At 46.7% G+C, this 26,729-nt stretch overlaps 1 protein-coding gene across 3 annotated transcripts in view; it reads left to right on the forward strand.

Moving 5' to 3' along the window:
• The window catches only part of RABL6 (RAB, member RAS oncogene family like 6), a 374,256-nt gene that overhangs the window by 69,480 nt on the left and 278,047 nt on the right, over nucleotides 1–26,729 (forward strand). For all 3 annotated transcript variants that reach the window (XR_014963001.1, XM_085610983.1, XM_085610992.1), the window contains exon 3: nucleotides 24,864–24,911. Coding sequence is in view for 2 of the 3 variants with exons in the window: in XM_085610983.1 (XP_085467109.1) it covers nucleotides 24,864–24,911 (48 nt within the window). In the remaining variant the exon portion in view is untranslated. The remainder of the gene's footprint in view (nucleotides 1–24,863; nucleotides 24,912–26,729) is intronic.

Consider the following 26,729-nt stretch of genomic DNA (forward strand, 5'->3'; position numbering starts at 1 on the left):
AACCAGTGCTTAACTGGTAGCTTGGCAGAAAAGCGCTCAGACTTAACTTCGAGGTACTGTGCTAAGTATTTATGCAGTACACAAACAGTAATATTGTGAAAACACAACACAAGAGATGCCCCAAACCAATTCAGAAAAATAGAGTAAAATGCAATAAATAAAGTGAGACCAAAACAACAGAATTCTAAACAGTAGAACTGGAGCTATGCAGTTTTAAAAGTTTAAGTAAAAATAGCACAAAGAAACCGAAATCGCTAGCTGGAGGTAAAGGTTCGCGCTAGAACGGGACAAAGTCACAAGTTCAGGCTCACTGCAATGGAGTGGGGCCGGAAACAGACACCAGGTTACTCCAGCTGAAAAAGTTACCTTCTAAAAGTCCGGTTTCACAGGAGGAGTACAACTGATGCCAGCCAAGGGTCCAAGACCCGAGGATGCACCTCTTGGGTATCCGAAACTCACTCCAGCAGATCTCAGCAGGACACTGGCAGGTCCAGTTGCAGGTCTTTTGCAGAAGGTCAGCTGGGCAGTTGCAGGGAGGCCCCTGGAGCTTGGTGTGTCCCTGTAGTTCAGAACAGACCAACTGACCCTTGAATTCACTCAGGTTAGCTTTGAATGAAGGGAGCAGGTGCAGTCTTCCTTTTCAGAGAGCAGGGCAGGCCTCAAGCAGCAGGGCAGTTCTCTGGTAGAAGCACAGCACTCCTCTGAAGTGCAAGGCAGGCCTCAAGCAGCAGGGCAGTCCTCTGGGGAACAAGGCAGTCCTTGTTCTGCAATGTCCACAGGTTCAGGAGTGTACTGAAGAGTGGGTCTGAGGGTCTTACTTTTTACCTGGTGCCACCTTGGAAGTGTAAGAAAGGTATGGAGTCCTTCCCCCTACACACAGATTTTCCTTGCTCCCTGTACAGCCCCCATGAGGTCCGGGGTGACAATAGACTGGTGTCAAGTTATTTGTGAGTGTTCTGGAGGCAGTCTTGCAAATGTAAGTGGGAAAAGGAACAGCTCTGCCCTCCCATTGTGACAGAATGGCCCTCTCCTAGCCTCACTCGGGTCCTATTTTTCACTGTGGCCTAATATGCATTTTTGATGGGGGAGCAATTAACAGGCCCTGGCAGCTGGAAACCCCTTGAAGGCCTCAGAAAATTTAGGGCAGGAAAAAGCAAACTGCCTAAAAGTGTCATTTTCAAAATTGTAATCTAATATCCGACTTTACCATTAATGAGAATTTTAAATTGCAATTCATTTGACTCCAAACATGACCGTTCTACCTGCTCCCGATCAAACGTAATCATTTATTAAATATAATAAGGTAACCCAATGTCAACCTATGGGAGAGTAGGCCTCACAGTAGTGAAAAAACAATATTTAGGAGTTTTTCACTACCCTGACATGTAACACTTAAAAAAATGTCCTACTTTTTAAAATACAATGCACCCATCCCCTGTGGGCTGTTTAGGGCCTGCTTTAGGAGTGGCTTATATGTATGCATAGTACGGATTAGGCCTGGCAAAAGGATTATTTTGTCAGGTTGAATTGACAGTTTAAAAGTGCATTGCAGGTTGCAATGGCAGGCCTGAGAAGTGTTTCGAAAAGGCTACTTTTAATGGGTGGCACAATGAGTGCTGCCGCCCACTAGAAGCATTTCATTTACTGGCCATGGGTACCCGTGGTACCATATATGAGAGACTTGCAAGTAAATTAAAAGTGCCAGTCAGGTGTAAGCCAATTGTACCATGTTTTAGGGGGAAAGTTTAAGCACTTTAGCACGGGTTAGCAGTCCTAAAACCCAACAAAAATGGGTTCAGAAAACAGTTGGGGTGAAGGCATGATGTTTGGGGTGGCCCTGATGAGAGGGACACATCTAACACATCTTATTCACAAAAGTGAGCAATCCCTTCATAAATGGAGTACACAGCATAGGGTTGCAGGAAATGCTGGTTATTGCTCTGGGCAAAAACTGTGTTACAAAATAAGGTACAATCTGGCTAAATTGTAGCTTCCAGGAATCCCTAATGATTTAAGGACCAACAAATATACTTAAGTAAACTAATTTTGAGGAATCTTCCATATTCCTTTCAGAAAAATACAATACATTGCTAATCCAATCTTAATCAAATACTTTATAATGTATGATTTTACGAATATGGTCATAATATAAGCAATCCTACATTGGGTCTTCGTGAAAAGTCTTGCAGAGTTTTGAACTTAGTATGAATCCAAAGCATTAGGAACTTAAGAGCGATTTAAAAAAAAAAAAATACATTTTTTAGCATCTGCGTATGCCATGTGTCCTTTGGAAGCACTACAGACAAATTTGACATGTGCCTGAGGTATTTATTTTCTGTAATTTATTTATTTGAAGAGTTTTCTATAGCGCTGGCTAGACCCGGATGTAATATTAAGACACTTTGGGTTACAGCTGATGAACACTTAATAGATCCCACAGCATGAAAAGGTCAGATCCTAGATACAGTTTATACAAATGGGACAGTGCAGTAGGGGTAGAATAAAGTTATCTTGGCTTCTTGCAAGTGATTCACCCAAAACAAATTATATTAAACTGTATCCCCAATGGGATATTCTATAGAACAAAGTAATTCCTAAACACCTTTTGGTTTGCTTCAAACCATATTCGTCTGCGTTAACGAGCAACCACACATAGACATACAAAAGTTCTCAAAGACAGACAGCAATCGAGTGAGGCAACAGGCAGCATATTCTGCCTTGAGTAAAATGGCTGATTGCAGATAGGCCTATTTCCGAACAACCTCAATAACTGCTTTCCTGGAAGAATGTAAACTGTACCTCTCTGAACCCACAGAGATCAGCATCGGAGTGCCTCAGGGCTCCTCCCTGAGCCCCCCTCTCTTTACCATCTACATGGCCCCATTCACAGCTATCGTCGGGAACCACAGACTCAACAGTCTCCTATGCCGACAACACCCAGCTTATTCTCTCCCTCAACAATGAACTAACAGTTGCCAACCTTTCACGACAGGATGAAGGCTGTTGCCACCTAGATGAAGAACACCTGCCTCAAGCTCAAGTCTGAGAAGACCGAAGTCCTCATCATGGGCTCCACCCCGCCGCCGGGGCTGACTCCTGGTGGCCCACAGCACTTGGAACTGGAAGCCTGTGCACATACCCACAATTACATCTGAGGTTCCCTTAAGAACGATTTCTGTGCCCACACACAATCTCTCTTGTATTAGTTTTTGTTAAAATATGATCGCTGATCATCTGTTTATATGTAATATACTCAAAGCCACAGGTCTCTGCCATTGCCCTCAGATCCAACAAATATTGAGCTATCAACTTACCTTCCCTTGTGTACTAAATTAAAATGTACACCTTTCCAAGATTCTGTTAACGTTCATCCCATATTCCTCTGTCATCTGTTGAACAGCAGTTTGGTACACATCAGGTCTCACTGTGTTACCTAAAAGTAGAAGATTCTTTAATTCCTTTCATCCTACTTCACTATGACAATGTTTGAGTGCTACCTCTACATAAGCCTGAAATATGTTATGTTAAAAAATTTATTGAGCGCACAAATACCAGAGGTGTCTTGGCGCTAGCAGTCCTGAGCAAAACAAACCAGCCTTGTTTGTAAATAACCAGGTTTTAAGATCCTTCCTGAAGGCCGTTAGCATAGGCAGGGCCCTTATGCAGTTTGGTAAGCTATTTCACAGTTTGATGGATCCTGATATGACACTTCTGCCACCCCAGTCCGCCTTTCGGATTCTGGGAAGTAGCATGAGGTTTGCACCTGCCGAGTGAAGGGGTCTTTTCGGGGAGTACCGTTTCAAGGACTGCCTCAAACTGCAGGCCTGTGTTATGGAGCGCCCGTATAAATGATGCATAAGGCCTTGAATATGATGCAACTTCTTACCAAAAGTCAGTGCAGATTTTGAATTTCCTTAGCCACTGATTGGAATTTTGGAAAGCCCAGGAGAAGTCTGGCTGCTGCGTTCTGCACTGTCTGGAGCTTTTTCAAATGTTTTTCCTGTAGGTTCAGGTAAAGGCCATTGCAATAGTCTAATTTAGGTAAGAGTAAGGTGGTAATTACGGTCTTTTTGGTATGGGCAGGAATGTAGGGCAAGATTTTCTTTTGGGATGTAAGTAGATAAGAACTGGAAGAGGTGATAGCATTGACATGCTGCCAGAAGTTAATTTTTTCATCAAATATCACTTCTACGATTTTAGCCTTGCTCACTGGGATGGGTAATGGGCCAAGTTTGTCCGGCCACCAGGCAGGAGACCATATGGGGGATGTAGGAAGGTGGATATCTGACTATGGTTACCCCCAACTTTTTGCCTAGTGTCTAGCTGGTTTTTCGACTTAGTTGGCCTGAGATCCTGCCATTCAGGGTCTCAGGCTGTCTGCTCTCTCTGTAAAATGGACTCCATGTACCCTAGGTACATAACCAATTGGTAAGGATCACCTTATTGGACCCTGTACAGTGTACCCTAGGTACCCAGGGCATAGGTGTACCCTAGGCCTCCCAGGGGCTGCAGCATGTATTATGCCACCCCTGGTCTGGCCTTCCAATCAGACACAACTGGCTGATCACTCAGCTGGGGCAAGGTCGTGTAATCACCCCTTGCTTAGATATAGTATGCCTATATCTACCCTTATATATAGACACATGTGTACCTATCAGTCACTCCTATGGCAGGCCTTAACAATCCTGGAGGCAGAGTGCTTGGTAACATGTGAGATGGTGCTCTAGCATGAGCTGAGCCTGTCTGCAGCTTTCGGAACCATGTCCTTATAGCTGTTCTATGATATAGCCTACCATATACTCTTAAAGTGCCTTATAATCTTAAACGGTTATGGTAACTATGGTTTGGCTTTATCAAAACATGTCGTGTAAGGTGTCTAACACTTTGGAATAATACCCCCATACCATTTCTGGTGATGAGGATATTATTCCTCCCTTCTAGAGGGAGAGACATGTTAAAATCCTACTTTGCTGTTTATCTCTAACCAAAGCCTCAGCATCACAAAATGGATGCTGCTGCCACAGACACAAGTCTGACCTCCTGCTGCTGGGAGTGATCCCAGCCAGGGAGGCCTGGACAATAGGTTTCCTGCTTGGGGAGGTGCTAGCACCTCCCCAGACAGCCTTTAGTGTATTGGGGCAGGGTGGGCTGAAAGGAATGAGACATGCCTGGGGCACACAAGGTGTTCCTTGCATAGTCCAGTTCAAACCGGCGCTGGGGCACTCCAGCCCCAGCTCTGGCGCGAAACTGGACAAAGGGAAGTGGGTGTAACCACCCCCTCCCAGGTCCCACCCATAAGGCGTGACCTAGCAGGTATCCCAGCCCCCCAGATTAGTATAAGAGTGGGAGTTGGGCCTCAAGACTTTAGATTATCCTGAACCTGCAAAACTGAACAGAAACTCTGGACCTTCGACATTCGACGAAAGAAGAAGACTGAAGAATCTCCCTTGTAGCCAAGGAGTGGCTACCCTGTGCAAACAGGCACCATCAAGAGACTACCCTTTGCTTTGCGACCGTTCTACGAGGAACCGACTGCAGAGCCCGACCAGAGCCTTGACTTCCAGACTTCTCCGACCCTCATCCACATCTACAGCAGAGCTGAGATCCGTGGAGGCGACGAGCGACGTGGGACCGGCTACCTGGGAAAAGTGGCTAGTAACTTACAGCGCAGCTTCTGAGGTACCCTCGAAGTTGTGCACCGGGGATTGAGAAGCCCCAACCCCAAGCACCATCTGCACCGAAGATCAGCCCCCCACACTCCACGAGTCCTGCGTGGGGCCCTTCAGCATTTTCCTGCTTGCCGCGTCTGTCCGGTTGCTTGCCCGCTGGCTAGTGGCCTCTGTGACGACGCACCCTGAAATCTTCTGCGCTGGTTTGGCTCCTCCAGACTGGCTCCCGCTTCTCTGCAAAGAAGAAGCACCCCAGACCTTCCTGGTCTGCACCAGAAGCAAGTCCTTCGTTCTTCGTGGGTTCCGCTTGCCAAGGCTTGGTGAGTCCTAGTCCAACTTCGACGCCGCCGACAGCAAGAGCCTTCGTGGGACAGCTCGCCTCCTGGTCCTGGTCGTCCTCGACGCTTCCTGGTCCTCCTGGCTGCAGCGACAAGCTTCACCTTCACCTGCAATCTTCACGACATCGCCTGGTTCCTTCCTGGTTCCACGTGGTCACTGGCTAGTGACCTTGACTCTGTCCCTTCTGCTTGCAGGTTTCTTCTCTTCTTGATCCCAGCCTTGGGATCCACCGGACACTCTTCACTGACTGCCTGTCAGCATCTTTCTTCAGGCATCCATAGGAGTCGACGACGAAAACGACGCATCTTCACCCCTATGCACCCGCAGCCTGTGGGCTAGGTAACTTGGGTACTCCGGTGCTCATCAGGATAGTGACTATCCTAGTGTCTAGTTTTCAAGTCTCAACTTCCTAGCTACTCCGGAAGTGTCCTAAATCTACCGTTTTCTAAACTGTACTATTGCTATTGACTTTTACGCATTACGCGTGAGTGTTTCCACTCTGCACACGAATCCCGTGGGCCTCCCACTTCCTAACTAACGCTAGTGTAGTGCAGCCCCAGCGATTCTCTAGGCCTAGGCCTATTCTATTTCCGTGACAGTGGTTCTTATACCACTTACTTAGTATATGGTTTGCGTGGCCCCTAGGGCCTAACTGTATTACTTACCTGTGTGACTTACTGTATGCATTAATAAGACTGTGTTGTACTTACCTCTAATCTCATAAAGAGTGCTGAGGGTTTGCTTAGAATAAATACACTTTATTTTATATATATATCTGTTGTGGTGTCCTTTCATTTGGTATTCAAGGGATTATATATGGTATCACAGCTGGCTTCACATGCCATTCAGAGTTTAGCCTAAGACTGCTCTTGTCCATGCTACCACTAGGATAGCTGGTCTATAAGGTTGACTTTACAACCAATCACCATAAGGGTATTTGGACTGATATAAGGTGTACACTATAACTAGTGACATCATACATCAGGCCAACTTCTCACAGGGGAGAGGTTTCCAAACAAGACTACCTCGGTCTTTGCTGAGTTCAGTTTGAGGCAGTCCATACTCATCCAAGTGCTGACAACCAGCATGCAGTCATGGAATTGAGCTGCAATTTTGGTACCATTTTTGAAGGCTGATAGGATGATTTGAGTATCGTCCGCATAGGAAGTCAGAGACAGGACGAATGATCTGGTCAGATTGGCTAGTTCTGTGTCATATATATTTAATAATGTCAGGCTACGGAAGCGTGAAGGGGGAAGATTCATATGGACCCAACCACATTGGGAGGTCCAACTATAATGGTGGTGATGTCTGTTTGCTGAACATTTTAGTAAACGTTCCTAAGACATAAATTAACCAAAGTAGTCTAGTAGTTAAGTACCAACACTGCCAGAGGGTTCTTGCGAGCAGCCAGTGAGCCACAGCGTGGGGATGAAGAAATCCAGGAAATTATTCAGTGTGGGTGTGACGGTACCAACACTCCCAAAGTTACTTGTGTGCTGTAGCCTTCATGCAATCAATAATTACTTACTTGTGCTGCCACTAATATGGCGAGAAAGTATAATAAGTACAGGTAACAGCATTAATCGGGTTAGGAGACATAGTTGGTGCCTAAACAAATCAAAATTAACATTTGGCAGCCACTTACTTCCCAATTCTGGAAGCCCCCAATTGCTCTAAACTCCGAAAAACTGTCCCTGAGGACCGAATTGTAGAGACGGCGTAAACCTGTTCCAGGGTAAAACACAGTCTTACAGGACACTGAACCCCGGACACCACTGGACACTCCGTAATTGTGCCAACATCGCCTCCTCTGGTGCGCTCGGTACCAGTGCTCGGTGCATGCATGGATTGGGAAACCAGATTGTCACCATATTGTTGTATCTGCTTCAAACATTCAGAGACGTCTGTGTAGCAAATAGCTACAGAACAGTACATTACCTCCTGCTCACCTCATACCTTGCAACTATCCTTCATATTTGAACAGTAAAGGTTTCGCCTCCCTCCCATTTGAGCTTTCTACCTCATTCACACCAAATTTCTTATTCAGTGTTCCATTGCTTCCTAAATCTTTTAGAACCAGGACCCACTTTTGAGCATGACCAACTTTCGCAAGGCACCTTGCTTTAATAAACATGAGGCGGGTGTTGTTTTTTTTCATGTAACTAATGCATCATATGTGCTCACTTTCTTTTTCAGACAGCACATTTTCTATTGAAATGGCTGCTAAATTTGCAGACATAGTTTTACTATATTACACACAAAGGATGATGTGTGGTAATCGAGTTTCAGTGAATATTTTTCATGTTGTGTATTGCTAAGTAAAAGTGTCTTTATTTGTTTTGATCCTATTGAAATCTTTGTTTCCATCACACTTCCGAATACAAAAAAATTGCATGATTTTTGCTTTCCAAACTGCAGTTCATTTACAGATATCTACTGTTTGCTGTCTGTTATAAAAAATGATATGCTACAGCCTTTCCTTTCAGGCGCTTTATACCCCAGCAAGATTGTACCAAAAATTTGATTCACTTTGCTTTTCTTTCTCTTACTGCAAAGGGAGAGGAGTTTGTAAACACCAACCCCCATATTAAATAAAATAACCAACAATTTGTGGGAAGGCATGTCTTGACATTTGACCTCTGTCATTGAAGCGCAGCAAATGTGGCAAGATCAATAAAGAATTTAAAGGCATCTATAGTTATTGCTTGGACTTTCACTCCCACCTAAAATCTGCTGGTGCCTCACGAGTGGGCCGCGGCTTACAGTTTGGGGAACACTGCAACATTCCACATACCCCTTACTCAGACTCACTAGATACCACAGCAGATGGATCATTCATGTTGTTTATTCGTTATCTAATATATTTTTTTCACTTTATTTAAAGAGTTGTATAACTGTGGAACAATACAGAAAAAAAAACATGCACAAGGGACAGATGAAATACAAAGTAGTTATCAGCACGTACAATACAAGAAGCAATTCACGCCAATGCACATTAGATATGAAATAAATGACACCTACTTAAAGCCAACATAAAAGAAGGAATAAGTGGAGAAAGAAATTGCGATGGAGTATGAAGAAGAGCAGGCAGCTACACGGAAATACCAACTGACAGGGTATTCCGATAGTGTTCATGTTGAAGGAAACAATAAAGTTATCTAAATCAACATATGTATGATTTCAACCACAAGGAACCCAGTGGGGTATAAGTATCCATCAACCATGTTCGGGCCCCTCTATAGCAGTAGGAAAAAGCAAGAAATAATCTTGCAGGGGTTGCCATCTCTTCTTGTGTCAGGAGGCTGGTGGTTGTAATGTATCATTTGTGTCTCTTGTGGTATTGCAGTATACCAAACCATGAATCCACGTCTTCGCCGTTGTGGCGGTAGTGCCACCCCAGTGCAAAGATACCTGACGTTTAGCCAGTAACAGAGCAATGGCTGCATAAAGTCGGATTCCCTCAGTCAGTTGCTTAACATAGCCTAATAATGCCATTAGTGAGGTCGAGATAAGTGCAAAATTACTCATCCGCGGTAAAATAATAAAAAATCCTCTCAATAAGAGAGTATTGGCACACATTTCCATGCCAGATGTGAGAAATCTATGTGTTCCGCTGCGCATCTGGGACAGCAGTGCGATTTGGTGGGGTTGATTTTGGCGATGAGATGTCGGTAGTGTATGCTTGTTGTAGGTATTTGAAGTACAGTAACTTATGTTGAAGGTTATTGGAGACAAAGTGGGTCTGTTCGCAACAATAATACCATGTTGTGTCTGGTAATAGGTTCCCCAAGTCCCTCACCAATGCAACCTGAACCCCCCCAGCCCCCCCCACCCACCCCCAATCAGGTTTCAGTAGGAGAGACGAATGGTATAACCGAGAAACCAAATGGGCATTATCAGGGGTAGTAATTACCATAGTGAGTGATGGGAAGTCAAAAGGCTCCGCAACGGAGTACGGGAGTGTGTAGTATGAACGGTTTTGTACAGCTCAAAGTAGAATGAATCTGTCCATATAAGACATTTCAAGCCCCTCTGCCAATGAAGACACAGAGTGCAGCGTGGCATCAGCAAAGAGGTCGCCCAGTGTGAAGCAAACCTGTGGCCAGTGTTCGCTTAGTCAATGCCTCTTCAGTCATCGGAAAACCCCCTCCGCCCGCGTTGGGCATGATTAGTGTTTGCCAGTTAATTCTTGGTTGTCTACAGGCCAAGACTAGCCACGTGAGCATGCTGCGCAAAGTGTCAAAGAAACTGCCTGTCCTAAAAGGATATTATGAAATGGATATACAAACCGGGGTAACATCACCATCTTGATGATGGCAATTCTGCCAGCAATAGATAAGGGGAGTTTAATCCACTGATCGATTTTGGATGACTTGCCTATCGATAGTGGGGCCACAATTGAGGCGTATGACCTTCGGGCTGCTCCGATGGAGATAGATGCCCAGGTATTTTGTGGATTCGTGCACCATTGTAAAGGGAACTCAAGGGGACAAGGGATAGTGGCCTCAGTCAGTGGGAAAGCTTCAGATTTGCTCTAGTTAATAGTAAGTCCTGAGAATACCCCAAACCTGACGACCTCTCAGAGGAGAGGAGAAAGATTGGATTCATGGTCCCTGACGAAAAGCATCAAGTCGTCGGCATACAGGGAAGCCTAAAGGGGGCTGCGATGAAAGCGCAATCAGCGTGCCAGGTGACGCTCCTGGAAATGATACACCAGGGGATCCGTGGCAATGATAAATAATTGGGGTGATAGGGGGCAACCCTATCTTATGCCTCATGAAAGCGTAAACTGGTTGGTTCAGGTGCCATTCACCTTTAGTCTGGCCAATGGGGCAGTATAGGCTAGATGGACAAGGTGCCGAAACCCCTTTGGCATGCCCAGTTTCCGCAACGTAGCATGCAGAAAGCACCACTCTAGCGAATCAAACGCCTTCTCGGCTTCGAGTAAAACCGTTGCAGCAGGGAAATCGGGAGTTATCTGGTTAAGGATGGTGAACACCGTTTGGAGATTAAGCAGTGTCGAGCGATTTGGAATAAATCCAGATTTCAATGGGGAGATTATTATGTCCATAAGAAGGGAGAGGCGAGTTGCAAGGACTTTAGGCAGAATTTTGTTGTCATGATTTAACAGGGGCAAGGGTTTGTATGAGGTGCAACTCTGCGGAGATTTGCCTGGTTTAAGTTTAAAAGTTATCACTGCCTCACGCATTGTGGGGGGGGGAGTATTCCTTGTGTTAAAGATTCTGCATAGACTTCTAACAAGTGGGGGATCAATATTGAATTATAGGCTTTGTAAAAATCGCATGGGAAACCATCTAGTCTAGGGGCACATGTGCTGATCAGGCCACGAGGGCCTGTGAAATCTCATCACAGGAGATAGATGAGGCCAGGAACTGCTGTTGTGCCCCATCCAGCCACACCAAAGCTACCTCTGCTAAATAATCAGCCAACGCTTCATCAGCAGCAACGCTGCAAGAAATATATAGTCGAGTGTAATGGGTAGGGAAACGGCAGAGATGCCGTCATTATGTGTAACTAAGGAACTATAATCCAGCTGGAGGTGCGTGATGAAGGAAGCTTGATATGGGGGGGCGGATCAGCCGAGTCAGCGTATGGAGGGCGGGGTCTCTCGCCCTCACCGTAAACTCATGCATACTGGCCCAGATAGTTTGGCTTGCGAGTCGCCAGATCGCGAAAGTCTTGGAGCAGCAATGCACATCAGTGCAATAAAGGGGGCGAGAGTCATCAGTCGGGGTCTGTGCGTCGAGATCTTCCAGTGCACGTTCAATAGCAGTTAGTTCCCCACTTATGGACCAAAGTACTCTAGAGTGCTTGGCAATGCAAACTCCCCTGATGTTCGCTTTAAAAGCTTCGCAAAGTACAGAATGTCGTGATACAGTTCCAGTATTGAGCTCCAAGTATGCTTCAATTGCATCTTGAACCTCCACTCGGAAAACATAGTCCAGTAACGCGTTTTTTGGTAATCACCAGGTTGCTCGATGTGGAGCAATGCTGAGGAAACTAAGAGTCAAAAGCACTGGAGAGTGGTCCGATAAGGTTCGGGGGAGGGCATTTTATTAACCGCAACAATGTGAATCATTTCTACTGCCTATCAGATGTGTGTTTGCCTTTGATAAAGCAAATGAATGGTTTGCAAAGGAATGTCTTTCAGCCTCATTTCTAGAACATTTGTTTATATTCAATAACATTCAAGAGGTGCATTCCTGGACTGCACAAAGTTTGGAAATGTGATCCAGGAGACCTCTCGTGTTGTGTCATTCATCAAACTAATTTGAGAGTTTATGTAGTAGATGGGAAAGCTTGTTGGAGAATGGTTTGTAAAATGCAGCTCAAAACATTTCCCAACACTATGCCGTGCATGCTGGCATTGATGCAGTGGCTCTGAAGGCCCATGTTACCATTTTCTTTTCCTGTGTTAAAGCAATCAACTTTTGCCCTTAATTTTGGTTTAATTTCTTTATTTATTTTGCCCTAAACATGTGTGCCACCAGACGGTCCACCTTCTTGCTTTTCTCAAAGTATAACTGTTTCAGTCCCTGTAGACTCCTTTCCGTTCTGGCAGTCAAGTTGGCTTCTATCTCCTCATTAACCATGGGTGTAGTAGCACAGAGTTTTGGAGTGCCCTTGATTCTGTTCTCCCTTTCAGTCTCCACCCACTCCTCTGTAGCTGTCATTTAATTACTTTCCTGCCATGCTTTCCCAAGTTTACCTGCGTTGCAGGTTTTCTGCACTCTTCATATTAGAACATGCTATTTATTACTCATTTAGAAAATATTTCTCTGGGCTTTTTCAAACTCGACACTCAGTAGTGGGTCCGTCAGCAAATTGTGCCCCCCTTCCTTCCCCTCCAACCCTCTTATTTCCTATTTTGGTATAATTTCTGTCCATATTTGAGTAAAATATGTTGTGGCAGTAATCTTGTGTAAATTATTATTCAGGTGGACAAACTTTTTGTGGACTTGCTGCTTGCTGCTGGCTTTTCTTCGGACCTTCCACCACTCCTTGCGGAACCCGCTTCGCGGGTCCCGCTGCGGCGTGAGAGCCGTCTGTGCAAGACCTGTGGATTGTTTTAGTGAGGGACGGGGTGAGTGCAGGGCTGCGAGCGGTGGGACAGGACTACGTCTCCCAGCAGTCCTGTCAACCCGCGCCTCCTGCCACCTGGCCGCTCTCCCTGCAAGCTCCGCCCCACCTACAGCCTGAAAAAGCCCCTCTGAGCTCCACTGCCCTGGGATACCTTTCGGACTTGCTGCTGGCTTTTCTTCGGACCTTCCACCACTCCTTGCGGAACCCGCTTCGCGGGTCCCGCTGCGGCTTGAGAGCCGTCTGTGCAAGACCTGTGGATTGTTTTAGTGAGGGACGGGGTGAGTGCAGGGCTGCGAGCGGCGGGACAGGACTACGTCTCCCAGCAGTCCTGTCAACCCGCGCCTCCTGCCACCTGGCCGCACTCCCTGCAAGCCCCGCCCCACCTACAGCCTGAAAAAGCCCCTCTGAGCTCCACTGCCCTGGGATACCTTTCGGACTTGCTGCTTGCTGCTGGCTTTTCTTCGGACCTTCCACCACTCCTTGCGGAACCCGCTTCGCGGGTCCCGCTGCGGCGTGAGAGCCGTCTGTGCAAGACCTGTGGATTGTTTTAGTGAGGGACGGGGTGAGTGCAGGGCTGCGAGCGGCGGGACAGGACTACGTCTCCCAGCAGTCCTGTCAACCCGCGCCTCCTGCCACCTGGCCGCTCTCCCTGCAAGCCCCGCCCCACTTACAGCTTAACTTTCCTCCTACAAATTTAAACAGCAACTTCCGCGTCGCGGGAGCGCCCGGGGATAAGCCCGGGACAAGGGCGGGACCGTCTGTGGCCGTCAGGGGCCGCAGGAGGCTGGGCTGGGCCCACTCTCTTTCACCTGCATTTCCTTGATAATATCTGGTTTGTGAAATAGGTTCTGGGTATGTCATCATCGGTCACAGGTGAAAAACCAGCAAAGGAGGGGGGAGCCAACATCGGGACTCTGGACAATTATTTTAAATCGGCAAAGGGTGATGGGGGAATCGAAACTTCTCTCGAGATGCGTAGGGTAGAGCGCCGTCGCTCGATCGAACACATGAAAAATAGGCCCCTCAGTGATATAACTCCCTATCCTATCTCCCAAGAGGAAGGTTCCCTTAATGGTAGCCAGGATCTTGTATCCCAAGAAGATGTTCCCCTATTACTACGGGATAGCTTTCCCAACCCTGGCTCATTTCCTAAACAAACTACGGACACCATACCACTACTAGTTGCCAGTAGTTCGGCTGTTGACTTACTCACCCAAATGCACACCAGAGCTAAAACCAGGAATAATAAGCCAAAGCAAATTGTGGTGGCAGAGGTGCATGACCTACCACCAAATAAGCGCAGAAGGAAGATGAGGGGTGGTTAGGGGAAGACCAAGATCCCCCATTCTGATTTTGGAAAGACACTTAAGTCCGTATCTATGTTGGATAGGCCATTAGTTAATGTGCATAAGGCTACTCCCCCCAAGGGTACTAACACTATTGCCACTGCTTCCACCAGCGACAAAGGGAACAGCCCACTTAACACATCACTCTCTGGCATCTCTTTGGGGAACATTGAATCTCTAATTAGATCACTCTTGTTGCCCATTAGCGAGAGCTTGCAGAAAATAGAATTCAGGCTGACCATTTTGGAGGCAACCTTAACCAGCCTGAAAACCTCGGACAGCAAACAGAGTAGAACCATTGAGTCCAATCTACCAATAGGAACCTTCCCCAATATTCAAAACCCTCCGATCCACACGGGGCCTCCTTTGGGCACCACTGCCGCTCCCCTTTTACAGCCACTTATGGCTATTTCAGTTCCAATTCCACCTAGCAATCCTAATATCCTACCACCACAGACAGATGGCCCAGCTTTCCAAAGTATAGCCCCTGCCACAAACCCTCGGGTCCTACCTAATGCCAGTATTGCCCCCCTATTCCCTGGTAAGCCTGCCCCTAGACCACGGGGACCCGACTTACCACCAGAGGCTAATAGCCTCATGGTGGTTTTGGCAGGTGTTCCTCCTCTAGAAATGGGTGAAAATGAGAACTTTCACTCACTCAAGAGGAAAATCATCAAATGGTTGAATTGGAACAGACCTCTTCCAGTCCACCTAAACAATGAGATCATTATGGTGAGAAGGGTACCATGGTTGGGGAAGTCGGGAAAATCAATAGCAGGGGACTGTATCATGGTGTCTTTTCGAGACCCTGGGACAGTACTATACATTTGTGCAGGGTCAAATAGATCACTGGATTCTACCATACAGACTTTGCCAGTTTCTTTCTTTTTCCCTCCCATTCGCATGCACCATGATTTGTTACAAGGTAACTGGACAAGGGTGGAACGGAGATCTAGACATAGGGGATATGCTCCACGTCCAGTTTATCGACCTCCGGAGACACCCTTTTTGGACCACAATCGTTTCAACTGTCTGAACGGTCTGGATGGGGTGGACTGACTGTCCTCAAACCCGGACTCAAATCCTGTGACCTTGGGTAACGGTCCCAGTAAACTTTCTGATCCGGCTAGACCCACCTCTGAAAATGACCCTGATAGAGCAATTGGGGAAGTATCTGGCTCTGGTACTGGCTCTTCCCCCCACTCCACCTCTGCAACCCCTTCTGTGGTTGCTCCAGCGCACATGAGATTAATTTGGTGGAATGTGGCTGGCCTAGCCAGTAAACTGGGCACTCAAGATTGGATAACTTACATCGAGTCCGGGGATGTTTGCATGCTCCAAGAGACTTGGGCAAGGGAAGAATATAAGCACCAAGGTTACGTGTCATTTTCCATCCCGGCTAGGTGGGAGGGTAAGGGCCGCCCCTCTGGTGGACTCACAACTTGGGTGGCATCCCACTTAGGATGCCAGGCTTCACGCCTACCGGTGCCATCAGACGACATCCTAGTGGTTTTATTAGCCTGGCCGAACCTAGCGAAACTGGCCCTGATAAATATTTACTCCAGGCCAGTGGGAGCTTCGCGTGAATCTCCCACTATAGAGGAGCTTTCAGTCTATTTAGCGGAAATGCCAAGAGACATTCCTTACATAGTGGGAGGGGATCTAAATTCCCATTTCGAGCCGCTGGTCGGCCTCGCAGAGGGATTTCCCATGGAAGAAGAGTCCAGGTGGTCAGTACCCTCTGTTGTAGCACCCTCCCCAAAGGCATGGACGCCTGTAGCACTGCAGATTACTGCCCTTACCCTAAAGCATGGAATTAGAGCCTGCAATGGACGTATTAAGTCTGATGTACCAAGCAAAACCACGTACAACAGAGTGGGAAGAGAGTCCCGCTTGGACTATGCCCTTGTACAGATAGTGAACTGGTCTTCTATCTTGGACTTTAGGGTTATGGAGAGACTAGATAGTGATCATAACGCCCTTGAACTCGATCTTAGTCATCCCGGGCTAGAGGCCTCCGTAACAACCATGGAGGAGTTCAAACCTGAACTTCTATTAGATAATAACAGGAGAAGAATTAGGTGGGATAAACTAGCTACGAGCCAAGTGAAACTCTCGAAGCTCTACGCAGGTTTAATTCCTATTTTGGAAAAAGTGGGAGATCTAGCCAACGATGTGGCCAATAAAGACCACCTCGAGAAATTATATCAGGCTCATGAGGACCTTATAAAGGGAGCGGCCTCTGAGCTTTTTAGCAGGGTCCAGAATCAGAGGAGGGCCCATCAACACAAGTCCTTATGGTACAATGCAGCCTGCAGGAAGGCAAAGGGAGAACTCCTCAGAAGCATCAAGGAGGGAACAGGCAGAGAGAAGCTGCGAGAAAGTAGACGGGCTTATAAAAAACTAGTCATCCATGCTAAAACCGAATGGGAGGAGAACCAGTGGGAGGTGCTCAGCACTTCCCTCGCAATAAGAGACCACCGAATGTTTTGGAGAGTAGTAAATGGGGGGTCGGGGAACCTCCATTCGGCAATAGAGCCAAATATTGCAGCAGGGGTGTGGCAGGCACACTTCCAGTCTCTCTACAGTTCTGATCTGGGAGAAACTAAGATTGACATCGGTACTGGATTGGCAGAGTATGACGGGGACTCGATAACAGTGGGGGAGGGGAAGGTAGCATTAATAGGACTTAAAGGTGGAAAGGCGCCAGGATTGGATGGCCTGCCCGGGGACCTGTTTAAGCAGGAGCCTGATGTTTGGGCCCCCTATCTGGCCGCTGTGTTTAATGGAGTTTTGCATGGCATGGAAATTCCGAGTACTTGGCTGGGGGCAGAGGTGGTTCCTATATTTAAAAAGGGCTGGCCCCTGCTCCCAGCCAACTATAGACCAATCAGTTTAATTGACGTGTCACAGAAGCTGTTTGGCAGGATACTGCTGAATCGGCTTCAGGACTGGGTGGAGGAAACGGGCGCCCTCAGTCCGTACCAGGCGGGATTTAGAAAGGGAGTTTCTACAGTGGATCAGGTTTTTCGTCTGAACGTTATCTATTGGAGGGCAGTGATATTGGAAGGTGGTAGTTTATACACCATATTTGTGGACCTGAGGGCCGCCTTTGACCTCGTGCCCAGAGGCAAACTCTGGAGTGTTCTGGCTGAGATGGGGGTCCCCCCAGATATCCTGATAATTTTAAAGAGATTGCATCATAATAACTATGCCCTGGTCAGGTGCGGGAAACTTGGGGAATTAACGGACAGATTCCCCGTTGACAGGGGGGTTAGACAGGGCTGTGTATTGGCACCGACCCTGTTCTGCCTCTTCGTCAACGGGGTAATCGCCTATCTCAATGGAACTGAATACACGGACGCCCCAAAATTGAATGGCAGCAGGGTGCCTGCAATCATGTTTGCAGATGAGACCCTGCTGCTGTCCAAAACCCCTATGGGGATACAGAGGATCCTTGATTCTTTTGTGGCTTTCTGCACAGATAGGGGGTTAGAAATCAATGCTACAAAAACCAAGTTTATGGTCCTGAACCCAACCCTAAGATCACGCCCGAACCCCCTACTGGGAGCATCACGTTTAGAGAGAGTCTCCACCTTTGAATATCTAGGTGTAACGTTGAATGAAACCATGTCTTGGGGAACTCACCAGACTAGGGTTAATCTTAAATTAGTGCAGACCACTGGCGGCATTGCTCGGTTGATGAAAAGCTCCACATATCGACCGCTGGGGCCGCTTATCCAGATATACAAGGCACAGGCTAGAGGAGCTCTGATGTATGGGGCGGAACTGTGGGGTCATACAGCCTCCTGCAGCTTGTCTATAACTGAGAACAACTTCATTAGACAGATAGTAGCACTCCCGTCCAGCACCCCGCTCCTCCCCCTGAGGATGGATCTGGGACTGAGACCAATAGCAGATGAACTAGGTCTCAGACCCATAGTCTTCTGGCGAAGGCTATGGAGCAGTGAAGAACTTTCTTCTTATAGGGCGGAACTGAGGGAGTTTCTAACCCACCCTAAAGCTCTACAGATCCCGTGGATAAAATATATAAAAAAGTCCTGTGTGAGACTGGGGCTCCCCGACCTGTGGTCGGATCCAGCTAACGCCTCACTAAGGATCCCACGAAGAGCTTTGGTCACTGCTTATCACGAGCAGAAATTATCTATGGTCCTAGACTGCAAGGATGAGGGGTCATTAACATTTGTATTCGCGCAAAGCAAGGACTCATACAGGCTGGAGAGGGTTCTGGACGCTATGTCTCCTGTGTTGGCCAGGAAGCTATTTCTCCAATGGAGATATGGCACATTGCCTCTGCGATCTTACACCTGCTCCTGGTCAACACCGCCATCTACCAAGCTATGCCCGGCATGTGTGGGAGCCGAGGAAAGCGATCTGCATGTGGTCTTGTTTTGTCCAACTTACAAGGCCGCCAGGAAATATTGGCTCCTACCTCTCATTAGAAACCTTGGTTTTAGGGAGTACCTCCCGGTGTATAGAATTTTAAAAACTGACGTTTCAGGTCCAATTGTGTTTGCACTAGCCAAATTTCTTACTAATGTCTGGTATATTCGTACCCGTATTCTAAAGTCGCAGGCTCCCACCTAATTTTAAGTCAAAATTTTAATCGCATGGCCTTTTATCTGATGTGGTTCCTGATTAGTTTTCCTTGATGGTTTTACATGTTTCTTATGTGTTTCTTTTGTATATCTTTTATGGCCAAATTGGCCGAAATAAAGATTAAATATATCATCATAATTGCTTTTAAATGGGAAACTCCCCATACTGCCTCCCTTTATTTTCCTCTTCTTGCAGGCTGGGGCAACCTCACCGTAGCCCTACTCACTCTAGTCATCATGGCTGGTAACCCCTATGCCTCCCCTTGCTTTTCTCACACCAGTGTAACAACCCCCTACACAATGATATGCTCCTTTCCTTCCACTGTGACACAGCAAATTCCTCTAGCACCCCCTTGCTAATCCCCATGCCCCTGACCTGCGCCTCCCCTTTAATTGTGACAGAATCCTCTTCAAAGACCCCACCTGCTCACTGATACTTTGTCTGCTGTGTTTTTCTCGTACTCACCTCTTCCTTATTAGGTTTTACTTGAAACCGTGCATGAGCTGTCGCTTGCACATTTTATTACAATGGGTTAAGAGTCTGCTCATTCTTTACCATTGGTTAGCGTCACTGTCACTCTCATTTGCTTGCTTCTTAATTGTTAACCCATGTGGGCTTCGCGTCCTTTTCTTGTATTTGACCCTCACCAGGAGCATAGCCAAAGTACTTGTGTCCTTCCACTGCTTGCGTTTTGGGAAATACTCTTTTCTTTTATGTGAAGCATTCTGTGAGAGTGCATGTGTTTATATTTATCTGCTTGCTCGCAGCCACATCCCGCAAACCCTCCAGCTCGCTGTGTTGTCTCCTGCTCCCTCCTTCAATCCCTTTTGCCCTAATCCTTCCCTACCGCCCCCTCCCCGTCCTAGTGTTTTTTTGTAGTTTTAAAAAAAAACTTTTGTCTGTGACACCTCCCAGCCAGCACTTAAAAAAGAAATGCTGCAACATGGCCAGCACTGGCCCTTTCATGGCTACATCCTACACAGCAGCCGCACTGCTGTGCAACATGGCTGAGAAAAATTGACAGTCAATAGCTCTTGTATGCAAGACCAATTTGCCTTGTCAATGCTTGTTCTGATGGATAATTCTACCTGCAGATACCTCATCTTTTTAATATCCTTGGGTGTCAAATTGATCTGGAACTGTTGCAGTAGCACTCCTGCACTTATTGGCTTTGTTTGCCACCCTCAAAATGATATCACCAGGACCATATAACCCCACCCTGGTGCCCTGATTTCACACACACTCGCCATGTTGATGCTGTTGCTTAGTGTACTTGTTCCCTCTTGCATACCCCTTAACCCCACCTAACCAATGGGACCCGCAACTGAACAGCCCCTTGCAGGCTCTTCCGGATGGAAGCCAAGCCCAGACGTCATGAGTACATCACTGACTCCAGCTGGTCTGGGCCTGTGCCCAGGGTTCTGCCGTCAGCTCCTCCACCAGCAAAATCTCCTGCACCAGCTTCGGAGTCCTTCTCTTAAACGAAAGCCATCGTCATGCACTCAAACAGACAGACAGAGAGATTAATGAAAGAGAAACAGTACAGGGAAGCGTCTGAGCCAAGGTCTTTGCCTTAGGACAAATATTTACAACATTGTTGCACAAACTTGGACCACATCCAGGTGTCTTACACACTTTGACCATGATGATGTAGACTAGTGAGGTGGCCTACTTGGTGCCTCCTGTTAAGAAAGATGCTGTAGACTACATGACGCTCCAAAATGCAGGTGGCCTGGATACGGCTCCGGAGGCGTAATTTTAATGCCCTTGTGTACCGTCCTCAGCAGACGTTTCCTCTTTCACAGCTGTTCTTAAAAATGCCACTGAGACCATGTAACTGCCTCTCCCTATGAGGAAAATAGGTTTAATCTAACCGGCCTTTTCATCAGCTGATGTGTCCCTTTTTGGAGGGTCTGAGGGAGTCTATTAAGGCAGCATGGTCCAAGCCATTTTCTACCTTGGTGGTGAGCCGTTAAATAGCCCTTTATTATATGCAGGCCCTGGGGATCCTAGCTTGTTCTCAGCTTATCCAACTCCTGAAAGTCTATTTCTACAGGCATCATCAGCACAAAACTCTGGGGCTCTACCCCAATGCACATCCTCACCAGCAGCCTTAAAGGATTATGGGAAATAAAGTTTTCTCCTCAGAAAGTCTGACACGTCCACTAAAGCAAACTGCTTTTGGGCAGGTAGACCCAATGAGAGCAGGAGAGCTATTGCAACTTTTACATATCAAGTTTGCTGCCTGGAGATGTTTGAAAAATGAGAAATATTCATATAAGTACTGTATGCTCCAGAAACATTATTACCAAAGGTAAGTCATTTGTTCTTTTGTGCCTCTCCTCCTACGTCATCCTCATTTTGCCTGCTGTAAATCGTATTCTGCAGGCTCATGATGCATGGAGGCTATCTTTTACTGCAACGCAAAAAGATGATGGATGGAATGTAAGCCCAGACATAGGTTCCTTGCTCCCTGTGCCACTGGATTAAAGCTGTCTTGGCTGATGAGCGGTGATATCCCAAAACTGGTCCCAAGATACTTGGTTCTGATCCAGGGAGGACCTGGCCTGGCAGATCGGGCTGGACTGTTCCCATGGGTCAAGGCTCATTTGCATATGGCTGCAAAGACTTGCCGTTTGCAGGGGCAGCTGTACGTGTAAGGAGACTCGACCGCAACACTGTCTTAGACGGAAGCAAGCAGCACTTTCAAGCAAATCTCATCGGATTGCACATATGAGTTTGTTTTGATATCGTCGCGGAATCCATTAAATAATTTCTCCGGTGTCTGTGACCTGGAAACCTCTGTTTTTTTATAATTGCGATTCACCTGGTTCAAAGATTAATACATGACCAGTTTTAAGGGACATGCATTTATTTCAACTCTTCGTCCTGTAGATGGTCTAACGGACACTTACGCCATAAAAGACCTAAACGTCAACAAGTTCATCTATTTCCCCAGCCTTTGTTTGCCCCAAAGAATTGTTTACTGTTTTTCTGGACTCCTTCTTTGTATGTGATATTGTTTTGGAATAGATGTTTACATCTATGATTTGAAGGCATTATCACTTTTGTACATTTCTTTTCAGCCTCTATCATAGTGTTTTGATATAATTGACTGTACCCTTTTCTTATCTTTGTTCACATAACATTTGTTTATACTTTGAGAAATCCATACCCGTGTTCTGAACTATTATTGAGTATTCATACTGAAATGATTGAATTGATGTTTTGATTTTTCTATTGTCAGCCACCAGTTGGGGCTGGACCATTAAATAATTGTGTTAAATATTTTGATTTGTTGCACAAAATAAAATCCCTTGTAGGCGCTATTACCCAATACTAATTGTCGTGCCCAAACCTCCAAGGGTATATTGGGTTTCCCACTTTTCTGTTACGGTAAATCGTATTCTGCAGGCTCATGATGCTTGGAGTCTATCTTTTACTGCAATGCAAAAAGCTGATGGACGGAATGTTAGCCCTAAGTTGCTAAGGGTTTGCCCAGACATAGGTTCCTTGCTCCCTGCGCCACTGGTTTAAAGCTAGCTTGGCTGATGAGCGGCGATACCCCAAAACCGGTCCCAAGATGCTTGATTCTGGTCCAAAGAGGACCTGGCCTGGCAGTTTGGGCTGGGCTGTTCCCATGAGGAGCAGGGTCAAGACTAATTTGCATAAGGCTGGATCCAAACCGGGGTGATGTGGCGAGGAAAATCACAGTGGATTAAACCCAGATCTGTCTCTGGGGGTGAGTGTTTGAAAAGTTTCAACACTCCGGCCATCATTTGATTTTGTGATGTTGATGTGTGCACCCTAAGTGGGTAAGGGTATGCCCAGACGTGGGTCCTTTGTTCACTGTGCAACAGGATTCAAGCTAACTTGGCTGATAAGGGGTGAAACCACGGAACCAGTCCTACAATGCTTGTTGCCGGTCCAGGGAGGACCTGACCTGACAGTTCGGGCTGGACTATTCCCATGAGGAGCAGGGTCAAGATTGATTTGCATGTGGCTGGGTCCAAATCGGGGTGATATTGCAAGCAAAATAACAATGGACTAAACCCAGACCTGTGACTGGGGGTGAGTGTTTGAAAAGTTTCAACACTCTGTCCATTTTATTTTGTGATGTGGCTATCTTTTACTGCAAGATAGCTCTTCTTTATCATACAGTAACATTTTCCCTAGTTAGAGCCGCTGTAACTTTCCAGGCCACAATTATTTTAGGTGAGTGTGGAAGAGCGCTCAATCTTTTTATGAAATTAAGATCTTTTAGGAAGTACTTGTTTGCCATCTCTTGATCAGACCCTGGTATACAGACCATACCTGTGATCCATATGTCAATCAGTCATCATTAGACCCTGGCTACGGTATCCTTTCTGTTTCACTCTCTAGGCAAACACCTTTTTGCTACTCTAGACAGGTCAACCTTCAAGCAGTGACTCATAACAAAGTTGATCAGAGTATGGTACATATAAAAAACCGAATTCTGAATCGCCCTCAAGTCTCAAATATTCTCAAGCTGTGATTGATAAGTACATCTCAAACTGATTCCACCGAAAGACACATTTTTACTCCTCCCTCGCCTTCTCATTCACAGTCTCCCCTTTGTAACCTTTAGGGGTCTAGTGATATTTCAATTTACATTTCCAGGTGCACCCTTAATTCTTAAATTACTGGCGGAACTAGTGAATGGTAAATATCCAATGGATTCACCGAGTCATTTGGGTGCCCCCGCCACCAGAAACGCATGACCTTTGACACCCCTCGCCGGTATACAGACCTCTGAAGTTCTTTATTCCCGCGGATGTCTTTCTTAAGTGCTGACCCACTACAATCTTAACACCAGTTAGGTTGTGAACTGGTGTCTGCCGAGCTGAACTAGACACAGAGACTCAGTGTAGCCTGACAACCTCCATGAGCTCCACTTGAATGGCTGTCTTGTTATTTAGGTGCTGTTGTTTTTAGCTATCTTTGGACAATATATATGGACACTCAGCAGATGGTGCTTCAGCCCACTGAGTTACCCAGCTCTCCACATAGAGGTGGAGATGATTAGTGCCAGAAATAAACATGCGACAAAACAATTCTTTGTCTGGAGCTTCTGTTTCAGTGAGTGGACCTTGTTTATCACCAGTTCCAACCAAAGTGTGCAACTCGCAATCTCTGCTCTTAGGATAACATTGGACACACAGCTCAGTATTCTGAACAATTATAAACATGTTCTTTCCTTCCTAACCTTTAAAGTGTTGTCTAACTTAAGCTTATTTGTACTTTAGCACTTTGAAATGTTTGCCACAATGAAAAACCATGCAACGAAATAGGCACTGCCCCCCTTTCTATGGTGTACACTTTGTATCGTTATTGCAATCCTTTTTTGTGGTAGCCACACAGTTAACGATCTAAAAGGTGATGGCCAGATCCCGGCAGGTATTAAGATTTTAGCCACACCTGTCACAGCTTCAGCCTGCATTCTAAACTCCAAACCATTGCCAGGGCTTTGCTGCTGCTGTGCATCAGCCGCTGTGTTTCCAGCCAAGTGGATATTATACAGAGACACTGCCAACAGTGGCTGTGGAGGAGATCTCCTAAGGTTGTTCACATCTTTTCCAAAACATACAAGATTCATCTTTAAGATTCAGTGGTTGGTGGTTGTGTATGGTTTATTCTCATTTGTACATCATTCATTGGTAAACAAAGGTGCACCATTTTCAGGACCCCCCCCCCCCCATATTTTCATGATTATTCTACGGTGAATCTCAATTCACATATCCTTGTCTTCTTTTCATTGCAGCCACTGATGACATTGTGAAGGTTGAAGTATGGGACGTGGTGGACAAAGGTGAGCATTTATTATTGGCCACATCTTAAAAGTTAAAAAAAATAGTTCTCTCTTTTCAGACTTTCATAACATAATTGTTTGTGAACGTGGATGCTAGGATTTCACAGTTAAAAATTAGTTTATACACCCCGAATAAGCCAAAATTTGGAATGAGAAAAAGGGGACTATAAAAAAAGGTAATGGGCAGAGCTTTTCCAAGCAAAAGTATTGTAGCAGCCTCCCATTTTGTTTAAATAATTATTCATCTAAGTATTACTCTGCAAGCTTACACTTTAAACTCTCAGTGCATAGTTGGGAATGGATGACGTACTCCATACACACTTGGAGGCAATCTGGAGGGTGAGGCTGAAGTGGTGCAGCCCACTTTGTGAGGAGGGGGGTCAATCTCTCTTATATTTTAAGAAAAAGGTGAGTGGCAACAGTTTCTTCCCTCCTCAGTTATTAGACTTCCTTAAAAAAAAAGTTTTTTAGTTTTGGTTTCCAGCAGCAGCCCGGGGTCACCAGAGGAAAATTATTGCATTGTGGGGCCACGAATTCTTCATATTTCAGAAATGGTAGCTTTCTGTTCTTCCCTCATTTCTTCAGACTAAAGAGTGTAAAGCTCAGGCTCTGCAACGCCTACCAGGTGGGAGTGGGACTGCATGGCTGAAGGTCATTCCAGCGGAGCTCTGGGAAGGTGGGGGCTGAGTACCGCAGGGTCGGGCTGACTTCATAGGTATCACTTATGCTGCCAGTGGTGATGTGACAAGAAAACATTTCTTTTTGTTGTTAAATTAATTTAAATCTTTTCAGGATACATTATTAGACATAGACAAGCAATCAATGAAAGGATAAAAGCCTTTTTCAGGTGTTAAGTACTAGGAATGGGAAACCAGTCCAGGACAGCAATCTCTCAATCTCGTGCATTAATTTACATAAATAGACAATCAGTGTAAAAATAAAAGGCCGATTGAGATGTTAAAGCTGGAAGTAAAAAACACAAGTTCAGAGATAAAGTGAGTTACTCTAACAGCACTATCTCCGGATCAGAGAGAAACTGGGCTGAATTTCTGCCAAAGCACTGTCGAAATGCTAATGAAAGTAATCCCTCTGATAACAGTTAGTTTTGAGAAACCCTGCGGATTTTTCTAGTCCCCTGCCCCGTTCCTTAGCCCCCCTGCCCCGTTCCTTAGCCCCCCTGCCCCGTTCCTCTAGCCCCCCTGCCCCGTTCCTCTAGCCCCCCTGCCCCGTTCCTCTAGCCCCCCTGCCCCGTTCCTCTAGCCCCCCTGCCCCGTTCCTCTAGCCCCCCTGCCCCGTTCCTCTAGCCCCCCTGCCCCGTTCCTTAGCCCCCCTGCCCCGTTCCTTACCGCCGCACCGTTCCTTACCCCCGCCCCATTCCTTAGCCCCCCCGCCCCATTCCTTAGCCCCCCTGCCCCATTCCTTAGCCCCCCTGCCCCATTCCTTAGCCCCCCTGCCCCATTCCTTAGCCCCCCTGCCCCATTCCTTAGCCCCCTGTCCCATTCCTTAGCCCCCCTGTGCCCGGCACCTTAGCCCCTGTGCCCGGCACCTTAGCCCCTGTGCCCGGCTCCTTAGCCCCCCTGCCCCGCTCCTTAGCCCCCCTGCCCCGCTCCTTAGCCCCCCTGCCCCGCTCCTTAGCCCCCCTGCCCCATTGGTTAGCCCCCCTGCCCCGTTGGTTAGCCCCCCTGCCCCGTTGGTTAGCCCCCCTGCCCCGTTGGTTAGCCCCCCTGCCCTGTTGGTTAGCCCCCCTGCCCGTTGGTTAGCCCCCCTGCCCCGTTGCTTACCCCTTGCCCTGTTGCTTACCCGTTGCTTACCCCCCTG

Source organism: Triturus cristatus, chromosome 1_2, assembly GCF_964204655.1.
Source record: "Triturus cristatus chromosome 1_2, aTriCri1.1, whole genome shotgun sequence".
In the NCBI taxonomy this organism is placed as follows: Eukaryota; Metazoa; Chordata; class Amphibia; order Caudata; family Salamandridae; genus Triturus; species Triturus cristatus.